This window comes from Lithobates pipiens, unplaced genomic scaffold, assembly GCF_037356315.1.
Source record: "Lithobates pipiens isolate NorthernLeopardFrog02 unplaced genomic scaffold, aLitPip1_a1.2 Scaffold_23, whole genome shotgun sequence".
In the NCBI taxonomy this organism is placed as follows: Eukaryota; Metazoa; Chordata; class Amphibia; order Anura; family Ranidae; genus Lithobates; species Lithobates pipiens.
In genome coordinates, this window is record NW_027507785.1 from 191688618 (window position 1) to 191704946 (window position 16329).

Below are 16329 nucleotides of genomic sequence, written 5' to 3' on the forward strand. Positions count from 1 at the left end.
TTGTTGGCTCATGATTGGTCAACCATGCACTGTGACCCTGCATGCTTGGCCAATCACAGCGCCGGTAGCAAGGAGAGCCATAATTGGACACAGGCAGGAGGTTTAGTACACGCCCCGCGTGGCGGCTTTGTGTAGTGTGTTGGTGTGCAGGGAAAGTGCTAGATAGGCAGGGACAGTGTGTTCTTTTCTCAGCCATCTGCAGGAGTTAAGCCCTGTACACACTATCAGATCAGATTGTCTGCTGAGTTTTTCCTTCAGATTTACCAAAACCATGTAATATGAGGTCAAACCTTAGGAGTTTCAATGTGTATGCAATCAGGCAGGCCCTTCTACTACACGGTTTTGGTAAATCTGAAGGAAAAACTCAGCAGACAATCTGATAGTGTGTACAGGGCTTTAGTGACCGTTGTGTGCCTCCAGCGCAGTATACACCTGTATCTACCCTTTATTGCTGTTGCTCTCTAATACAGCCATCTGCAGGAGTTAGTGGGTGTTGTGTGCCTCCAGCGCAGTATACACCTGTATCTACCCTTTATTGCTAGTGTTCTCTAATGCAGCCATCTGCCATCTGAAGAAGATGGAAAGAAGAAGACTTTAATAGAGGAATTGTCAAAAACTGTCACTTTTTTTGTGAAATGGTAGGGGTACTTTTGTACCCCCTTACTATTTCACACGGAGGGGCCTGGGATCTGGGGGTCCCCTTGTTAAGGGGGTTGATACTCCGATAAGCCCCCCGCCCATAGACCCCCACAACCACCAGCCAGGGTTGTGGGGATGAGGCTCATGTCCTCATCAACATGGGGACAAGGTGCTTTGGGGGGCTACCCCCAAAGCACCCTCCTAATGTTAAGGGCATGTGGCCTGGTACGGTTCAGGAGGGGGGGCGCTCTCTCATCCCCCCTCTTTTCCTACGGCCTGCCAGGTTGCGTGCGCAGATAAGGGTCTGGTATGGATTTTGAGGGGGACCCCCATGCCATTTTTTTGGTGCGGGGTTCCCCTTAAAATCCGTACCAGACCTGAAGGGCCTGGTATGGATTTTGAGGGGGCCCCCCACGGCATTTTTTTTTTCATCCTTCGGTTTCTTCCTCCATCTTCCTCCGATTCCCTCCTTCTTGCTCCGGTGTTTTCGTCCGGCATCTTCCTCCACCACGTCTCTTCTTCCTCGCTTTGTTCTCAGACCACTCCGCTCAATGGGAGGCTCCCGCTGTGTGACGCTTCTCTTCTTCTGACACTTATATAATGGAACCGTGCGTCAGAGGGGGGCGGGGTCACCGGGTGGCCCCCGCCCTCCGTTATATAAGAAGTGTCAGAAGAAGAGAAGCGTCACACAGCGAGAGCCTCCCATTGAGTGGAGCGGCCCGAGAATGAAGCGAGGAAGAAGAGACGCCACGGAGGAAGATGCCGGACGACAGCATCGGAGCAAGAAGCAGGGGATCAGGGGAAGAAGCAGAGGAAAAAGCAGAGGAAGAAGAAGAGGAAGAAGAAGATGGAGGAAGAAATCAAAGGATGAAGGAAGGAAAAAGACCCGAAGAAGATGGAAAGAAGAAGATTTTAATAAAGGAATTGTCAAAAATTGTCTCTTGTCATTTTTAACATTTTTGTAATTTTTTTGGGGAAATGGTAGGGGTACTTTTGTACCCCCTTTCCATTTCACATGGAGGGGCGGGATCTGGGGGTTCTCTTGTTAAAGGGGGCTTCCAGATTCTGATAAGCCCCCCGCCCGCAGACCCCCACAAGCACCGGCCAGGGTTGTGGGGATGAGCCCGTGGTCCTCATTAACATGGGGACAAGGTGCTTTGGGGGGCTTGGATAAGGGTCTGGTATGGATTTTGAGGGGGGCCCCCAGGCCATTTTTTTGGTGCGGGGCTCCCCTTAAAATCCATGTCAGACCTGAAGGACCTGGTATGGATTTTGAAGGGGACTCCCACACCATTTTTCTTTTTTTTGGTGCGGGGTTCCCCTTAATATCCATACCAAACCTGAAGGGCCTGGTATGGATTTTGAGGGGGACCCCCACGCCATTTTTCTTTTTTTTTGGCGCTGGGTTCCCCTTAATATCAATACCAGACCTGAAGGGCAACCCATGCCAGTTTTTTATTTAAAATGAAAAACGCCTGGCCTGGGTCACCCAGTCGTGTTCTAAGTCGCCCCAAGTCGTGTTGAAGTCCCAAGTCACGCTGTGATTCATACTCAAGTTGTGTCCAAGTTGCCTCCCAAAGTCACGCTGGACGCCGCGTTGCCCCTGTGTGAATGGACTGTTAATGATACGGCGTGCGCTATTATCAATGGCATATTATTATCCCGTGTGCCGGCATATTATCATCTTCTGTGCTTTTGCGTGCGCCGGTTCACCTGCTCAATTAATAATTTATCTGGCGCACCAATTAAGGTATGAACCGGCGCATCACATTCATCTTAGTAAATGACCCCCAATATCTTCATTGATGTGGAACGCTGAAACCACCTTGTGCAGAAAAGAAGGTTGCGGACACAACACCACCTTATCCTTATGGATAACCAGATAGGATGACTTGCAAGGCAAGGTCGCCAGTTCCGAAACCCTAATGGCCACTAGAAAGACCACTTTCTGAGAAAGAGTCAACAAGGGAATTTCTCTGATGTTCTCAAACGGCGCTTTCTGATAACACCAAGTTCAGATCCCATGGGGGTAACGGTGGACTCACCGGAGGAACTACACGTCGGACTGCCTGAAAAAAAGTGATCACTAGAGTGAGATGCCAGGGGTCACTGAAAAGGGACAGCCAAGGCTAATATTTGGCTTTTAATGGTGCTTAAAGCCAATTTCTGGTGTACTCCTCATTGTAGAAACAGCAGGGTCCTGGAATAGGTGTGCGGACGCCATCCTTTTTCCTCACACATAGAGATGTATGCCTTCGTGGTACAATGGTATATCTTCCGAGAATCGGATTTCCGTGCTCTCAGCATAGAGAGATCACCGAGTCCGATCAGCCTCGGTACCTTAGCACCTGGCTCTCAACAGCCATGGTAACACAGGATGGAGAATCGGACCTTGACACAGAAGCTCCTCTCGCAAATGGCAGTCGCCAGGGAGCCTCTGCAACCAGGCGTACTAGGTCGGCACGGCAGGGACGCTGAGGCCAAACCAGTCAATCAGTATTACTGGAACCCCCTCGGCCTCCACTCTGCAGAGCAGACGTGTTAGTAGCTTTAGTGGGGGAAATTCGTAGATCAGTCGGTACTGATCCCATGGAGCCACCAACCCGATTGATGCGTCTGCCCAAGGATCTCTTATCCCAAGGATCTCTTATCCTGTATACGATCTTGGCACCTTCTGACTGAGACGGGAGGCCAGAAGATCCACGTCTGGTGTGCCCCACAGCAGGCACAGTAGCCTGAACATCTCTGGATGCAACGCCCATTCTCCTGGGCCCAGCATCTGGCGACTTAGGTAGGCTGCCTGCCAGTTTTCTACTCCCGGGATGTAAATTGCCGACAAGAATAGACAAGTAGAGAGGCAACTCTGGGTGCAGTAGTTAAATAAAAGATTTTAATAAACAACAAATTGTGCACTCACATTTAGCAGAATAATAGCAGGCATTGCATATAAGTTTAAGTAGACGTTTTCCCCGGAATGGAATGTGGCCATCTGATCACGCTGTGCACTAGATCGTATACTTCCGCATGATGGAATTAATATTCTGCTTAATGTAAGTGCACAATTTGTTGTTTATTCAAATCTTTTATTTAACTACTGCACCCAGAGGTGCCTCTCTACTTGTCTATTCTTGTAGTTCTATGGAATATGGTTTCATTTCCAACTGACGGCTGCCTGGTTTGCATACCCTTGGATTTTAGTTCAGATAGTACTAATTTACATATTATTTGAACTTGGACTGTTACCATTAGAGACTTTTAGCTAAATGTATTGGAAGATTTTACCGTACTGATTCAGAGTTGTGCGCCTATATTTGCTAAATTGCTGACAAGGCCAGTACCTATCGCTCTGTCCACTGAAGGATGTGAGTGACCTCCTGTGCTGCAGCCAAACTTCTTGTTCCTCCTTGATGGTTGACATATGCCACTGCCGTGGCGTTGTCTGACTGGATCCTGATCGGACGCTCTTGTAGTCCCATCGACCATGTGGAGAGGCAAAGCCTGAATTCTCGAAGTTTGAGCATATTGATCGGCAACTTGGGTTCCTCATCTGACCAGAGACCCCGAGTCTACTGTACTCCCAGTACTCCACCCCAGCTAGTCAGGCTGGTGTCTGTTGTGATCACAGTCCAAAGCAGAAGTAGGAATGACTTCCTGGACCGAAGTGCCGGGGACCTCAGCCACCAAAGCAGGGAGTCCCTGACTGACTGGCTCACCTGAATCTGCCGATCCAGGGACAATGGAGATATGTCCCATTGTTTTAATATCTCCTTCTGGTGTGAAAGTGGGCATAAGGTACCGCCTCGAGGGAGGTCACCATGAAGCCCAGAACTCGCATGCAGAAAACGCAGCAACGGCCAACTGCGGTTCAGTGATAATTTCTAAGAGTCTGCAGTTTGTCTGAAGGGAGAAAAACTCTTGCTTCTCGTGGGCTTCCCCCACTGCATTTCGCAGAACCCTCTGATGTCTGAGGTATATGGGTATGTGCAAATACGCATCCTGGATGTCTAAAGACGTCAAGGAGTCCCCTTAATGGAGTGCAGCGACTACTGAGCGAGCTGATTCCACACTGAGCCTCTGTACTTAAACAAAGCAATTTAGGTCCACGATTGGACGTACCCCTTCCTTCTTTGAGGACTACAAACACATTAAGGTAGAACCCCATGGAACCTTTCTGACACCGGAACAGGGACTATCCCCCTGTGGCTTAGCAGGTCCCATACTGCCCTCATGGGGTCTCCCAGTGAGCCTGGAGTAAGGGTATGAGGGAAGGGAAGAATCTGTTTGGTGGTCAAGAGAGGAACTCTATTTTGTAGCCAAAGAAATCAGTTTGCAGACCCATTGGTAAGATAGCCGAGAGGCCCACCGGGCTGCAAACTCCCAAAGGCGACCCCCCACCCTTCTGATGGGCGGAGCAAACCTTCATGCGGTAGCACTTTTGCTCGCAGGCTTTTTAGTCTTGCGGTTCCAGGGACGCTTTGTCCCCAAAGGTCGTCCTGTTGGAGCGTTTAGCTGAAGTCCCGGACGGACGAAAAAACCTCTTTTGAGCGGAAAATGAGGGCCTTTGCCTGCGGCGTGGCTCCTTAAGCCGCGTACACACGGGCCGACTGTATGGCCTACTTAGTCCGTCATACAATCCGACGGACAGTCCGTCATACTTTCGAATGAACGGACTTGACCACACACGGATGAACAAACAGTCCGTCGAAAGCTTGCGCGATGACGTGTACAGCACGTACGATGGGACTAGAAATAGGAAGTCCAATACACAGCAATGCACCCTTCCGCCGTGTAAATCCTTTCTGAGCATGCGCCATTCTTAGTCTGTCGAACTAGCCTACTGACGAGCGGATTGTCCGCTGAAACCAAAGTATGACGGACAGAATTTCGAAAATTCCAAAATACTTAGTACGCCAGACTGCACGCTGAAAAAGTCAGCTGAAGCCCACACACGAGCGGACTGTCCACTGAAATGTGTTTCGACGGACTAAGTAGGCCATACAGTCCGCCCGTGTGTACGCGGCTTTAGTCTTCCTGGCCTGTGGGAGCAAGGTACTCTTCCCACCTGTGACATTCTTAATAATATCATCCAACCAGGCTCCAAAGAGCCGCTCATCAAGGAAGGGTAGCTCCGTCAAGGCTTTTTCAAATGCCTGGTCCGCCGACCAGCATTTCAGCCAAATCAGGGGCCTCAGCACAACTGCTGACACTGAAACCCTGGATAGCAGAGGAAGTGTATCCAGAGCCACGTTCCAAACATACTTAAGACCTGCACTAACTGGTCTGCTAGTTCCACGCAGACGGGAGTAGCCTGCTGCTTCTCCAATTTGCGGTGCAAAAGTTTTGCCCATTCAGTAAGTGTCTGTGACACAAGTGCTGTGGTTAGTACTGGTCGTATTGCTGACCCCCCAACCATAAATAAGGAATGGGTCACTGCCTGTGGGATCCTTAAACACAGGAACCCCTTCTACCGGGATCGTGGTTACTTTTATTTAACCTGGATACTGGGGGGTCCATGATGGGAGGAGCTGACCATTATTTAGGAAGGCTCTCTTCAAGGGGGTAACACACCGCAATGCGTTTTTGGACTGAAAAAAGATGCGTTGCGGTCGCCCCCATTCCTCTAAATGAACTTATCGAAATAAGTCAGATACGGAAACACCTTAGGTGTACAGGCTGGCTTATGGGACCCAAAAGGGAAGGCTACTGCAGCAGAAGGCCCTGATGTATCCTGATCTTCGGGGTATCACATGCAGCTGTGATAAATGCTCCAAATTGCGATTTTCTTGTGCGGACCTGGACAGGGACTCATCCTCACTGTCCGATCGGTCCTGGTCAGCATCATCTGAAACGACAGAGCAGGGGCCACCAGTCACTGCGGGGTCCATGTCTGCGCAAGAGCTCTCCCCGGAGGACGGGGGGCAGGGGCCACTTTCTACCACGCTTGCGCCCCCACACCGCCTCCACCCTGGCAACAAACATTTTCAGGACCGCTGAGAAGGCGTCCAAAGGCACTGCACTGTTTGCAGGCGAGCCGGATGCATTGCAGGGGGTTAGGGGGAAGAAACATCAGTTTCTGAAGCCATGCTAATCCACCCTGTCTTCCACCTGTTGGGGACTTAGGACAGGTATATAGTCCCACCCTTCTAGTTGCTGCATGCTGAGGGGCCCCCACTGCAGGACTCACCACCCTGACTGAGTTCTGCGCCATTCAGCTAGTAGTGCCTGTGTCCTGTGTCAGCTTCCAGGTGTCTGAGTGAAGAAACCGTGCTGTTCTGAGCCTCAGGGACCAACACAGGGCATAAAAACCTTGCTGGGCTACAACAAAATGGCCACCGGGCATCCAGTATAAAGGGCATAATTACAGGAAAAATGTCCACCAAACTACAAATGGTTCCTGAGCATGCTTCTCCGTGAGTCACATCAAACATGGCCGCCAAACTGTACAGAGAGAGGGACAGTGAAAAAAGACAGAGAAAATGGCGGCAGAACAGCGCTATGGTGATCAGCATGTGCAGACCTCCAGACACCCAGCGGAGAGACAACAGCCACCCAGGGGCACAGCCACCCAGTGCAGCCCCCCACCCAAGGTGAAAGCCCCTCATGGGACCCCTATCTATATGGCACACACACCGCTCAGCAACCCATGCAGAATCCCCCACGGGGGAGGGGAGATAGGGACAGGGAGAGAAGAGAGGGAGGAGAGGGACCCCTGAATCGACCTCCCAGGTAATGTCCAGTTGCTCAGCCCACTGGGGCAGGGAGAGCTGTACTTACGATCCGGATGAGCTGGGGACATTCCATCACAGACCCACTCTCCGATCAGTATGGGGTGGCTGCTGGCCATGGCACACTGAGATTCAGACATCAGTAGCCCGGTCATATGTGTGCCCCGGAGCATTGCGCTCACCGGCTGCCTCTGCAGCCTGAGGGGCATGCTGTGGCTGACCCAGTGCGTAGCTATGGTCTGCACACGCTTGCTGGCCAGGCTGGGGAGACTACAGGGATAAGGGTATCCAGCCTGTCACCCAATCAGCTGTTGATAGCAGATCACAGGATCTTAATCTGGAGCAAAAGACAAACTTCTGCAAAAAAATCCCAGGACCGATGGGCCCGCAGGGTTCCTAGATCCATCTCCTTCACTAAGCAGAAAAAAACTGAAGCTTCAGGAAGCAGGCTGAAGGGATGTTCCTGGAGGGACCGCTCCCTGGGCGGAACTGTAAAGTTCTGTTTCTTCACATGTATAACATGCTCTGCCTAGTCCTCTCCTGAAGGTGGGGTAACAACCTATGGTCAAGATTAATGGAGCTGTGCCAGTAAGTGAAAGAAAGAGAAAATTTATGATTACTGTATTCAGAGAGTAAAAATAATTAAATGCCAGATTATTGCAACTTTTGATAGCCATGTCAAGTAATGCAGGTTTGTGGACTTGTACAATGATGGCAGGTACATGCTTGGGCTGGTAGCATTAAGGCAGTGGGGGACCTGACAATTTATTGCAAAAGCTGTCATTATTACTATTATTACTATTTTTGGAATGAACAAAAGCTCATGCATTAAGATCCCTTTCACACTGAGGCGCTTTGCAGGCGATAAAGTGCTAAAAATAGAGCCTGCAAAGTGCCCTGAAACAGCCGCTCAATTCACAAATAAAATCGGCACAAAAAAAAAAAAAAGTGTGTTTCTTTAGTGCTACGTTTGTGCTGTTTTGTGCCGTAAAGATTTACATTTGTGCTGCTTTTATTTTTAAGATATTGGCAATTGTTTTTTTCCAGACTATGACATCACCTAGCCCCCTACAACAGCTAAATGGTACAAAACTGGTCTTGTTGGTTAGTGCTACGTTTGTGCTGGTTAAATTTCCGTTCTATCTTTTATAGTTTTTGTGTTATTAATGATTTATTAAGGTCACTCAGCCCCCCTACAACACCCAAATGACACAAAACTGGTCTCGTTGGATAGTGCTACGTTTGTGCTGGTTTGTGCTGCTAAAAATTTTTATTCATGCTGTTATGGTTTTTAAGTTATAACAGTTTTTTTTCAAACCCCACTCACTTTGCCCCCCAACAATCAGCACAAATAAAAAATCAAGTGTGTTTCTTTAGTGCTATGTTTGTTCTGTTTAAATTTCCTTTCTGACTTTTATTGTTTTTGCATTATTAATGATTTATTAAAGGTCACCAAAGGTTACTCAGCCCCCTTAAAATGACTAAATGACACAAACTAGTCTCGTTGCTTAGTGCTACGTTTGAGCTGTGTGAAGTTGGCACCCCATGTTTGAATAAAAACATACCATTCATTTGAGCCACATTTGTGCTGATTTGTGCCACAAAAATGAGGGTTTGTGCTGGTTCAGTTTCGAAGATACTAAACATTCAATTTAATGTAAGCCTCACCCACTTTTTACCCCATGTTGTTGAATTTTAAAAGCAAACATGCCATTTGTGCCGCATTTGTGCTGGTTTGTGCCGCAAAATAAACGTTTGTGCGGGCTTTGGTTTCGGAGATATTGTGCGTTATAGTTGTTGAAATCCCATCCACTTTGCACCCCATGTTGCTGGATTTTAAAAACAAACACGCCATTTGTTTCTGCCAGTTTGTGCTGCAAAAATAAATGGTTGTGCCGCTTTGGTTTCAGAGATATTGTGCGTTATAGTTGCTGAAACCCCACGTCCAGAGGATCTCACAGCGCAGGTAGCAACTTGAATCCCCTGTGGTTGCTGGACAAGATGGCAGAGATGGCAGACATGGACAGGCTTCCTTCCCAGCTCAGGTCAGAGGCGGCGTCCAGAGGAGCAGAGTGGCTGCAGGAGCAGCTCTCATCTGTCCTGCAAGATCGAGCCTCCGGGTCAAGGACAGGGAGGCAGGAGTCCGAACGAGCTTGGAGGTCTCGGCCCCTGGAGCACTTCTCTCCGGTCTCCTCCTCCAGAGCTTGGTGCCACATTGGGAGGCCCATGGGGGCCCCTTTCAGGACTACCTGCAAAGCGATCGGCTGCGCCCATGGGTGGTGCTCCTGGAAGAAATCACCTTCATCGTCAGGGGGCTAGGCTTCTGGGGGTGTCTGTGTATCTCCCCAGCCCACCCAGCATCAGGAATAGGTGGGCTCCTCCCCCAGGGATGAGTCATTTTTAATAATATTTTTTTTTGTAATGGCAGTGATCAGAGATTTTTATTGTGACTGCGACATTATGGAGGACACATCGGACATTTGTGACACATTTTTGGGACCATTGTCATTTATACAACAATCAGGGCTATACATATGCACTGATTCCTGTGTAAATGACACTGACAGTGAAGAGGTTTACCACTAGGGGGCAGTGTAGGGGTTAAGTATGTTCTGGGGAGTGATTCTAACTGTGGGGGCGTGGCTACGTGTGACATGTCACTGATCTCTGCTCCCGATCACAGAGAGCAGAGATCACTGACACTGTCACTAGGCAGAACAGGGAGATGCTTGTTTACATCGAGTGCGCGGGACCCGCGACCCAATTCGAGGAGCTTGCTGCCTCTTAAAGGACAACGTACAGGTACGTTAGTTTGCCTGTACGAGCCCATCTGCCAATGTATATCGGTGTGAGGTGGTCAGCAAGCGGTTAAGCAACAATAATGCACAATATCTCCGAAAACCAAAGCGGCACAAATGTTTATTTTTGCGGCACAAACCAGCACAAATGCGGCACAAACAAATGGTGTGTTTGTTTTTAAAATTCAGCAACATGGGGTGCAAAGTGGGCAGGGCTTACATTAAATTGAATATCTAATATCTCAGAAACCGAACCGGCACAAACGCTCATTTTTGCAGCACAAATCAGCACAACTGCGGCACAAATGAATAGTATATTGTATATGTATTCAGGTTTTACAAACATGGGGTGCAAACTTCACTGAGCTAGTGCCGACTCTGCTGCCATATCCACCTGCTCTCAGGCACTCATACCTCACTGTGCTCCCATGGTTGCTATCTAACCAGGAGCTCACTAACCAGGTACGTGACAGGAGGGCGGGGTGGCTCCACTTCCTGATTCCCATATTCAAGATGGCGGCGGCAGCACCTGAGAGACGATCTAGAGATCGACTTCGGGTGCCGACATCCCGGGCGCGCTGGGCGGGTAAGTGTCACTATTTTAAAAGTCAGCAGCTGCAGTATTTGTAGCTGCTGGCTTTAAAAAAAAATACGGCAGACTCCCGGCAGACTCCCGCTTTAAAAATAAAAGCAGCGTTATTGTTCATATTGTGAATTATGTACAATCCTTGGCTTTCCTTGTTTCAAAAAATTTAATAAAAAATATTTGAAAAAAAATAAAAATAAAAGCAGCACAAATTTTTATTTTTATGACACAAAAAAGCACAAACGTAGCACTAACAAATAGTATGTTTGTTTTTAAGATTTAATAACATGGGGTGCAAAGTGGGAGGGGTGTTATCAAATATAAACAAGCTGTAATAACTAAAAACCATAACAGCACAAATAAAAATTATAGCAGCACAAACCAGCACAAATGAGGTTCTAACCAACCAGCCCAATTTCATGTCTTTTGGTTGTAGTAGGTTGGCTCAGTGACCTTTAATAAATTATTATTAACGCGAAAAAATATAAAAGATACAATGAAAATGTAAACAAAGTCAGAAAGGAAAAAAAGTCAGAAAGGAAATTTAAACAGAACAAACGTAGCACTAAAGAAACACACTTGAGTTTTCAATTGTGCTGATTGTGGGGGGGGGGGGGGGGGGGGGGGGCAAAGTGGGTGGGGTTTAAAAAAAACAGTTGTAACTTAGAGGGATTGTAAAGTGAATTTTTTTATTTTTTTAAAATAACAAACATGTTATACTTACCTCCACTGTGCAGCTCGTTTTGCACAGAGTGGCCCCGAACCTGTTCTTCTGGGGTCGCTCGGTGGCTGTCTCTGCTTCCTCCCGCAGGTGCTTCTCACGTTCATGCGAGCTCCCTCGCATGATGAGAAGCATCTGCGGGCGCGCTCCCGTGATACAGCCGGCGGCTATAGCCGCTCGCTGTATCACACGGCCCCGCCCCGACGCTCCGCGTCAGTGGATGCGATTGACAGCAGCGCGAGCCAATGGCTGCGCTGCTTTCCATCCATCCACTCCAGCCAATCAGCGAACGGTGGAAAGGACGGTGGGGGATGAGCGCGGGACTTTCGAGGGGTGATGTAAGTAAAATGGGGGGGCTGGGGGCGCCGGGACTGTCAGATGTTTTTTCACCTTAATGCATAGAATGCATTAAGGTGAAAAAACATTTACCTTTACAACCCCTTTAAAAACCATAATAGCACAAATAAATAAAAATTTTAGCAGCACAAATGTAGCACTAAAGAAACACACTTGAGTTTTTATTTGTGCTGATTGTAGGGGGGGGGGGGGGGGGGGCAAAGTGAATGGGGTTTAAAAAAAAAAAAACTGTTCTAACTTATAAACCATAACAGCACAAATGGGCACAAATGTAGCACTAACCTACGAGACCATTTTTGTGTCATTTGGGTGTTGTAGGGGGGCTAGGTGATGTCATAGTGGAAAAAACAATTGCTAATATCGTAAAAATAAAAGCAGCACAAAAATAATTTTTTTCAGCACAAAACAGCACAAACGTAGCACTAAAGAAACACACTTGAGTTTTCATTTGTGCTGATTGTAGGGGGCCAGTAACGCTGAGCTCTGTTTTTGCTGCTGCTGTTCATTTAACCTTTTCATATTTCATAGTACAATTTTCTTGTATGATATTGATCTTTTATTTATTTTTTTAGACATTGTTTGCTACAAAGAGACTGTGATAAATGGTATAGTCCAATACACCAAGGAAACATATAGAGACGGAGAAACTGTTACACTCACATGCAATGAAGGATACCAAATTGAGCACAACCCCGAGGAGCCCAGGACATGCACAGCACATGGATGGAGCCCACCTCTGAAGTGTGTTAGTAAGTATTTCTTTCTTGTATTCATTTTTTAAGAAGTTATTTCTTTATTGGGTATAGCAAGAATAACATTACATAGTACAAGTTAGGAAGGAAGGAAAAATCCTGGATGTCCGCACACTGCTGAAGGCATCTTTATTGAAAGATTAAAATCCAAAAACAGTCATATCTTAAGCATAGAAGACAGGGAAGAAAAGCTAATGTGTTTCACATCACAAACAGATGCTTAGTCATAGCTGAACAAACAAAGTCTGATTATATATATATATATATATATATATATATATATATATATATATATATATATATATAGGGCTAATGAAAAATAGACAGCCAATCAAATGCAAAGCAATATTGGAAGAAACCGCCCCATAAAATCAGACCTTGTTAATGCCCCGAAATGAATTGCACCTGGAGGGGAGAAGCAAAGAGCTAATGAATAGAAATGGCCTTGCAGTTCACCCGGTGGTCGGTTCACGGCAAACTTTGCTCGTTCGATTCGCCAAACCGGTGGACTTCTGGCGCTGTTCGCGGCGGACATATTTGTTTACATTGTGAAGAAATTTGACCCATGACACATCCATGTGTCATGGGGTACAGGACAGCCAATTGAGACATTTCAGCACATGGACATACCCCCTACCTTATAAATAGACCTGATCTCGCGGCCATTTTACATTCTGTCTTTTGTCAGTGTAGGGAAAGGACACTGTGTGGAGCAGGGACAGTCAGTCTGTAATCACTAGCTATTACTATTAGGTCCACAAAAGTCCTTTTAAGGACTGGTATAGGTGTACAGTACATAGGGTTGTAGTACACGTATAATATACTTTCTTTCAAATATAGAAAGCATATTATTGTAAGTGCACTGCATGCAGTGTTGCTGACCGATTCTGCAGCTGTCGTTTCTCAGTGTAGGGAGGGACAGTTTGGTGCAGGGACAGTCTGCAATTCACTAGCTACTAGCTAGCTACTATTAGGTCCACAAAGGTCCTTTTAAGGACTGGTATAGGTGTACTATTTGGTGTGCAGTATATAGGGGTGTACACATATAAAATACTTTCAAATATAGAAAGCATAGTATAGTGCATTTCCACTGAGCAGCATTGTGACTGCTGAGCGGTTCTGCAGCGATACTACCAAGAGTGACAAACGTGAATTAGAAAAAAGTATTATAACTGGTGTGATAGACCAGTGGCCCCCCAAAACAACAGCTTGAAGTGGGGTGTTATATACCTTCTTCCACATATACTGTACTTCTCTAGAGACTTTTGTGACAGGGTCATTTAAAAAATGACAGGCAGAGGAAGAGGCAGGCCCTTCCGCAGGGGTGGTAGGGGTAGGGCAGGAGCAACAGGCTTGAGCCAAAGTGGCAAATTTCAGAAGGTGCATTCAATTACGTTAAAGGACACACCAGACTTGGTTGAGTGGCTCACTCAGCCTTATTCTTCTGCACCCTCCTCATCCTCTCGATCTGCACCTTCTTCTTCACTCTCTGCTGTGTGCACCCCCAAAGACACTACCACCAACACCACCACCACCATATACCCCCCGCTTGAGTCACAGGAATTATTTTCTGATCCATCAAAAGACATTGCCAATGCGCAGCCATTCTTGGCATTGGATCAGGAAGAGGAGGTAGGAACAACCACCACTCAGCAGTCTGACAACAGTACACAGATCAGCCCAAGGAGGTTGGTCCCCAGTGTTGCTGCCTACTGTCGTGATGACGTGTGATGACGTGTCTAGTGATATCACGTGGGTGCCCACAATAGAGGAAGATGAGGGGAGTTCAGAGGGAGATATGGACCAGCAGATAGGGAGGAGAAGCAGGCGGAACTTACATTGCACAGGAGGGACAAACCAGACTGCTAATGTATCAGGAGCGAAGCATCAACCATGTACGGTCACATCTGGCACTCCCAGGACACCGACACATGGCTCCGCAGTGTGGACTTTTTTTAACGTGTCCGCTGCTGACAATAGTGTTGCCATCTGCAGCCTTTGCAGCCAACACATAAGTCACGGGAAGCCCAACACTCACCTAGGGATGACCGCCTTAAGAAGGCACATGAGCTGCCATCGCCGAGCCCAGTGGGAACCCACAAAACCACACTTCTGGCTCTCACCATCCAACCTCTTCTACTTCTCCTTCTCCTCTCTCCTCAGAATTGTCCTCCACTCTACCTTCCATCATGCCGTCCTCACGTTTTTCTGGAAAAAGGCAGAGTTCTGTGGGCCAAATGTTCGAACGTAAAAAAATGATGACGCCGGAAAACCCTCTTGCCCAACGGTTGACTGTTGGCTTGTCAGAACTGTTAGCCCACCAACTACTGCCATATAAACTGGTGGACTTGGAAGGCCTTTCGAAAATTTGTGGCCATTGGAACACCAATGGAAGGTCCCAGGAAGGAAGTATTTCTCACACAAAAGGCATCCCAGAGCTATATGGACATGTTCAGCAGCAAGTGAATGTATCTCTGGCACACAGTGTCGGTGCCAAGATACATCTGACCACAGACACGTGGTCTAGCAAACACGGGCAGGGAAGGTATATAACTTTTACTGCCCACTGGGTGAACCTTCTGACGGCCATCAAACATGTAACCCGTGGCACCCGTGTAGATTTGGTTTTACCGCCACGGATTGCATGCAGGCCTGCCTCTTCTTCTCCTCCTACTCCATCCTCACTCTCCTCCTCGGCTGACTCCTCCTTTTCCGCTGCTAGCGTCTCTTCCGCTGCACCGCCCAAGATCCCAAGAACCTATTCGACATGCCAGGTGAGACGTTGCCATGCTGTGCTGCGTCTGTTGTGCCTAGAAGCCAAGAGCCACACTGACCTTGCACTCCTTTCAGCTTTGCGTTCACAGGCAGATCAGTGGCTAACACCGCTCAATTTGACAGTTGGTAAAGTGGTGTGTGACAACGGGGCCAATCTGCTTAGCGCATTGAAACAGGGCAAAATTATGCACGTGCCATGCATGGCACGCGTCTTAAAATTGGTCCTGCAGAGATTCGTTGTCAAATACCCTGGGTTCCAGGACATCTTGCGGCAGGCAAGGAAAATCTCGGCCCATTTCAGAAGATCTTTCACGGCCACGGCTCGCCTTGCTGACATTCAGCAGTGACAGAATCTGCCAGTCAGACGTCTTATTTGCGATTGCCCAACGCGATGGATCTCAACCTTCTATATGCTTGCTAGGCTGCTCTAGCAGAAAAGTGCAGTTAACGACTACCTGTACGAACTTTGCGGCAGAACAGGTTCTGGGGAGCTTGGCTTTTTTCACCGAGCCAGTGGCTGCTCATGCGTGACGCATGCAGACTTCTGCGGCCATCTGATGAGTGACATGGTACCTTATACCTTCTTTATGGAGCGTGCATTGCATCGTGTCATTGATCAAGCCGTGGAAGAGCAGGAGAAGGAAGATGAGGAAGTCGCAATGCTGGATGAATTCCCAGGGGGGCTACTCTATCTGAGACAAGTCAGCAACAGGTGTCTGAGGAGGAGTCAGAGGAGGATGGTGCCATGCTTTAAACCTTTCTGGGATCCCTGTTGTTGTCCGTGGATGGGGGGAGGAGAACGAGGAGGACGACATTATCCTGGATGATGAGCAGGAGCCAGGCCACCACACTGCTTCCAGTTTAGTGCAAATGGGGGCCTTCATGCTCCAGTGTTTTAACAGGGACCCCCGTATAAAAAGCATAAAGGTCAAGGACCAGTACTGGGTGGCAACGTACTTAGACCCCTGGTACAAAC

General features: G+C 47.9%; 1 protein-coding gene across 2 annotated transcripts in view; it reads left to right on the forward strand.

The window, feature by feature from the left end:
• Positions 1-16329, forward strand: part of LOC143928077 (complement factor H-related protein 1-like) — a 603696-nt gene that overhangs the window by 177161 nt on the left and 410206 nt on the right. For both annotated transcript variants that reach the window (XM_077452692.1, XM_077452693.1), the window contains exon 3: positions 12399-12575. In XM_077452692.1, the coding sequence (XP_077308818.1) occupies positions 12399-12575 (177 nt within the window). The remainder of the gene's footprint in view (positions 1-12398; positions 12576-16329) is intronic.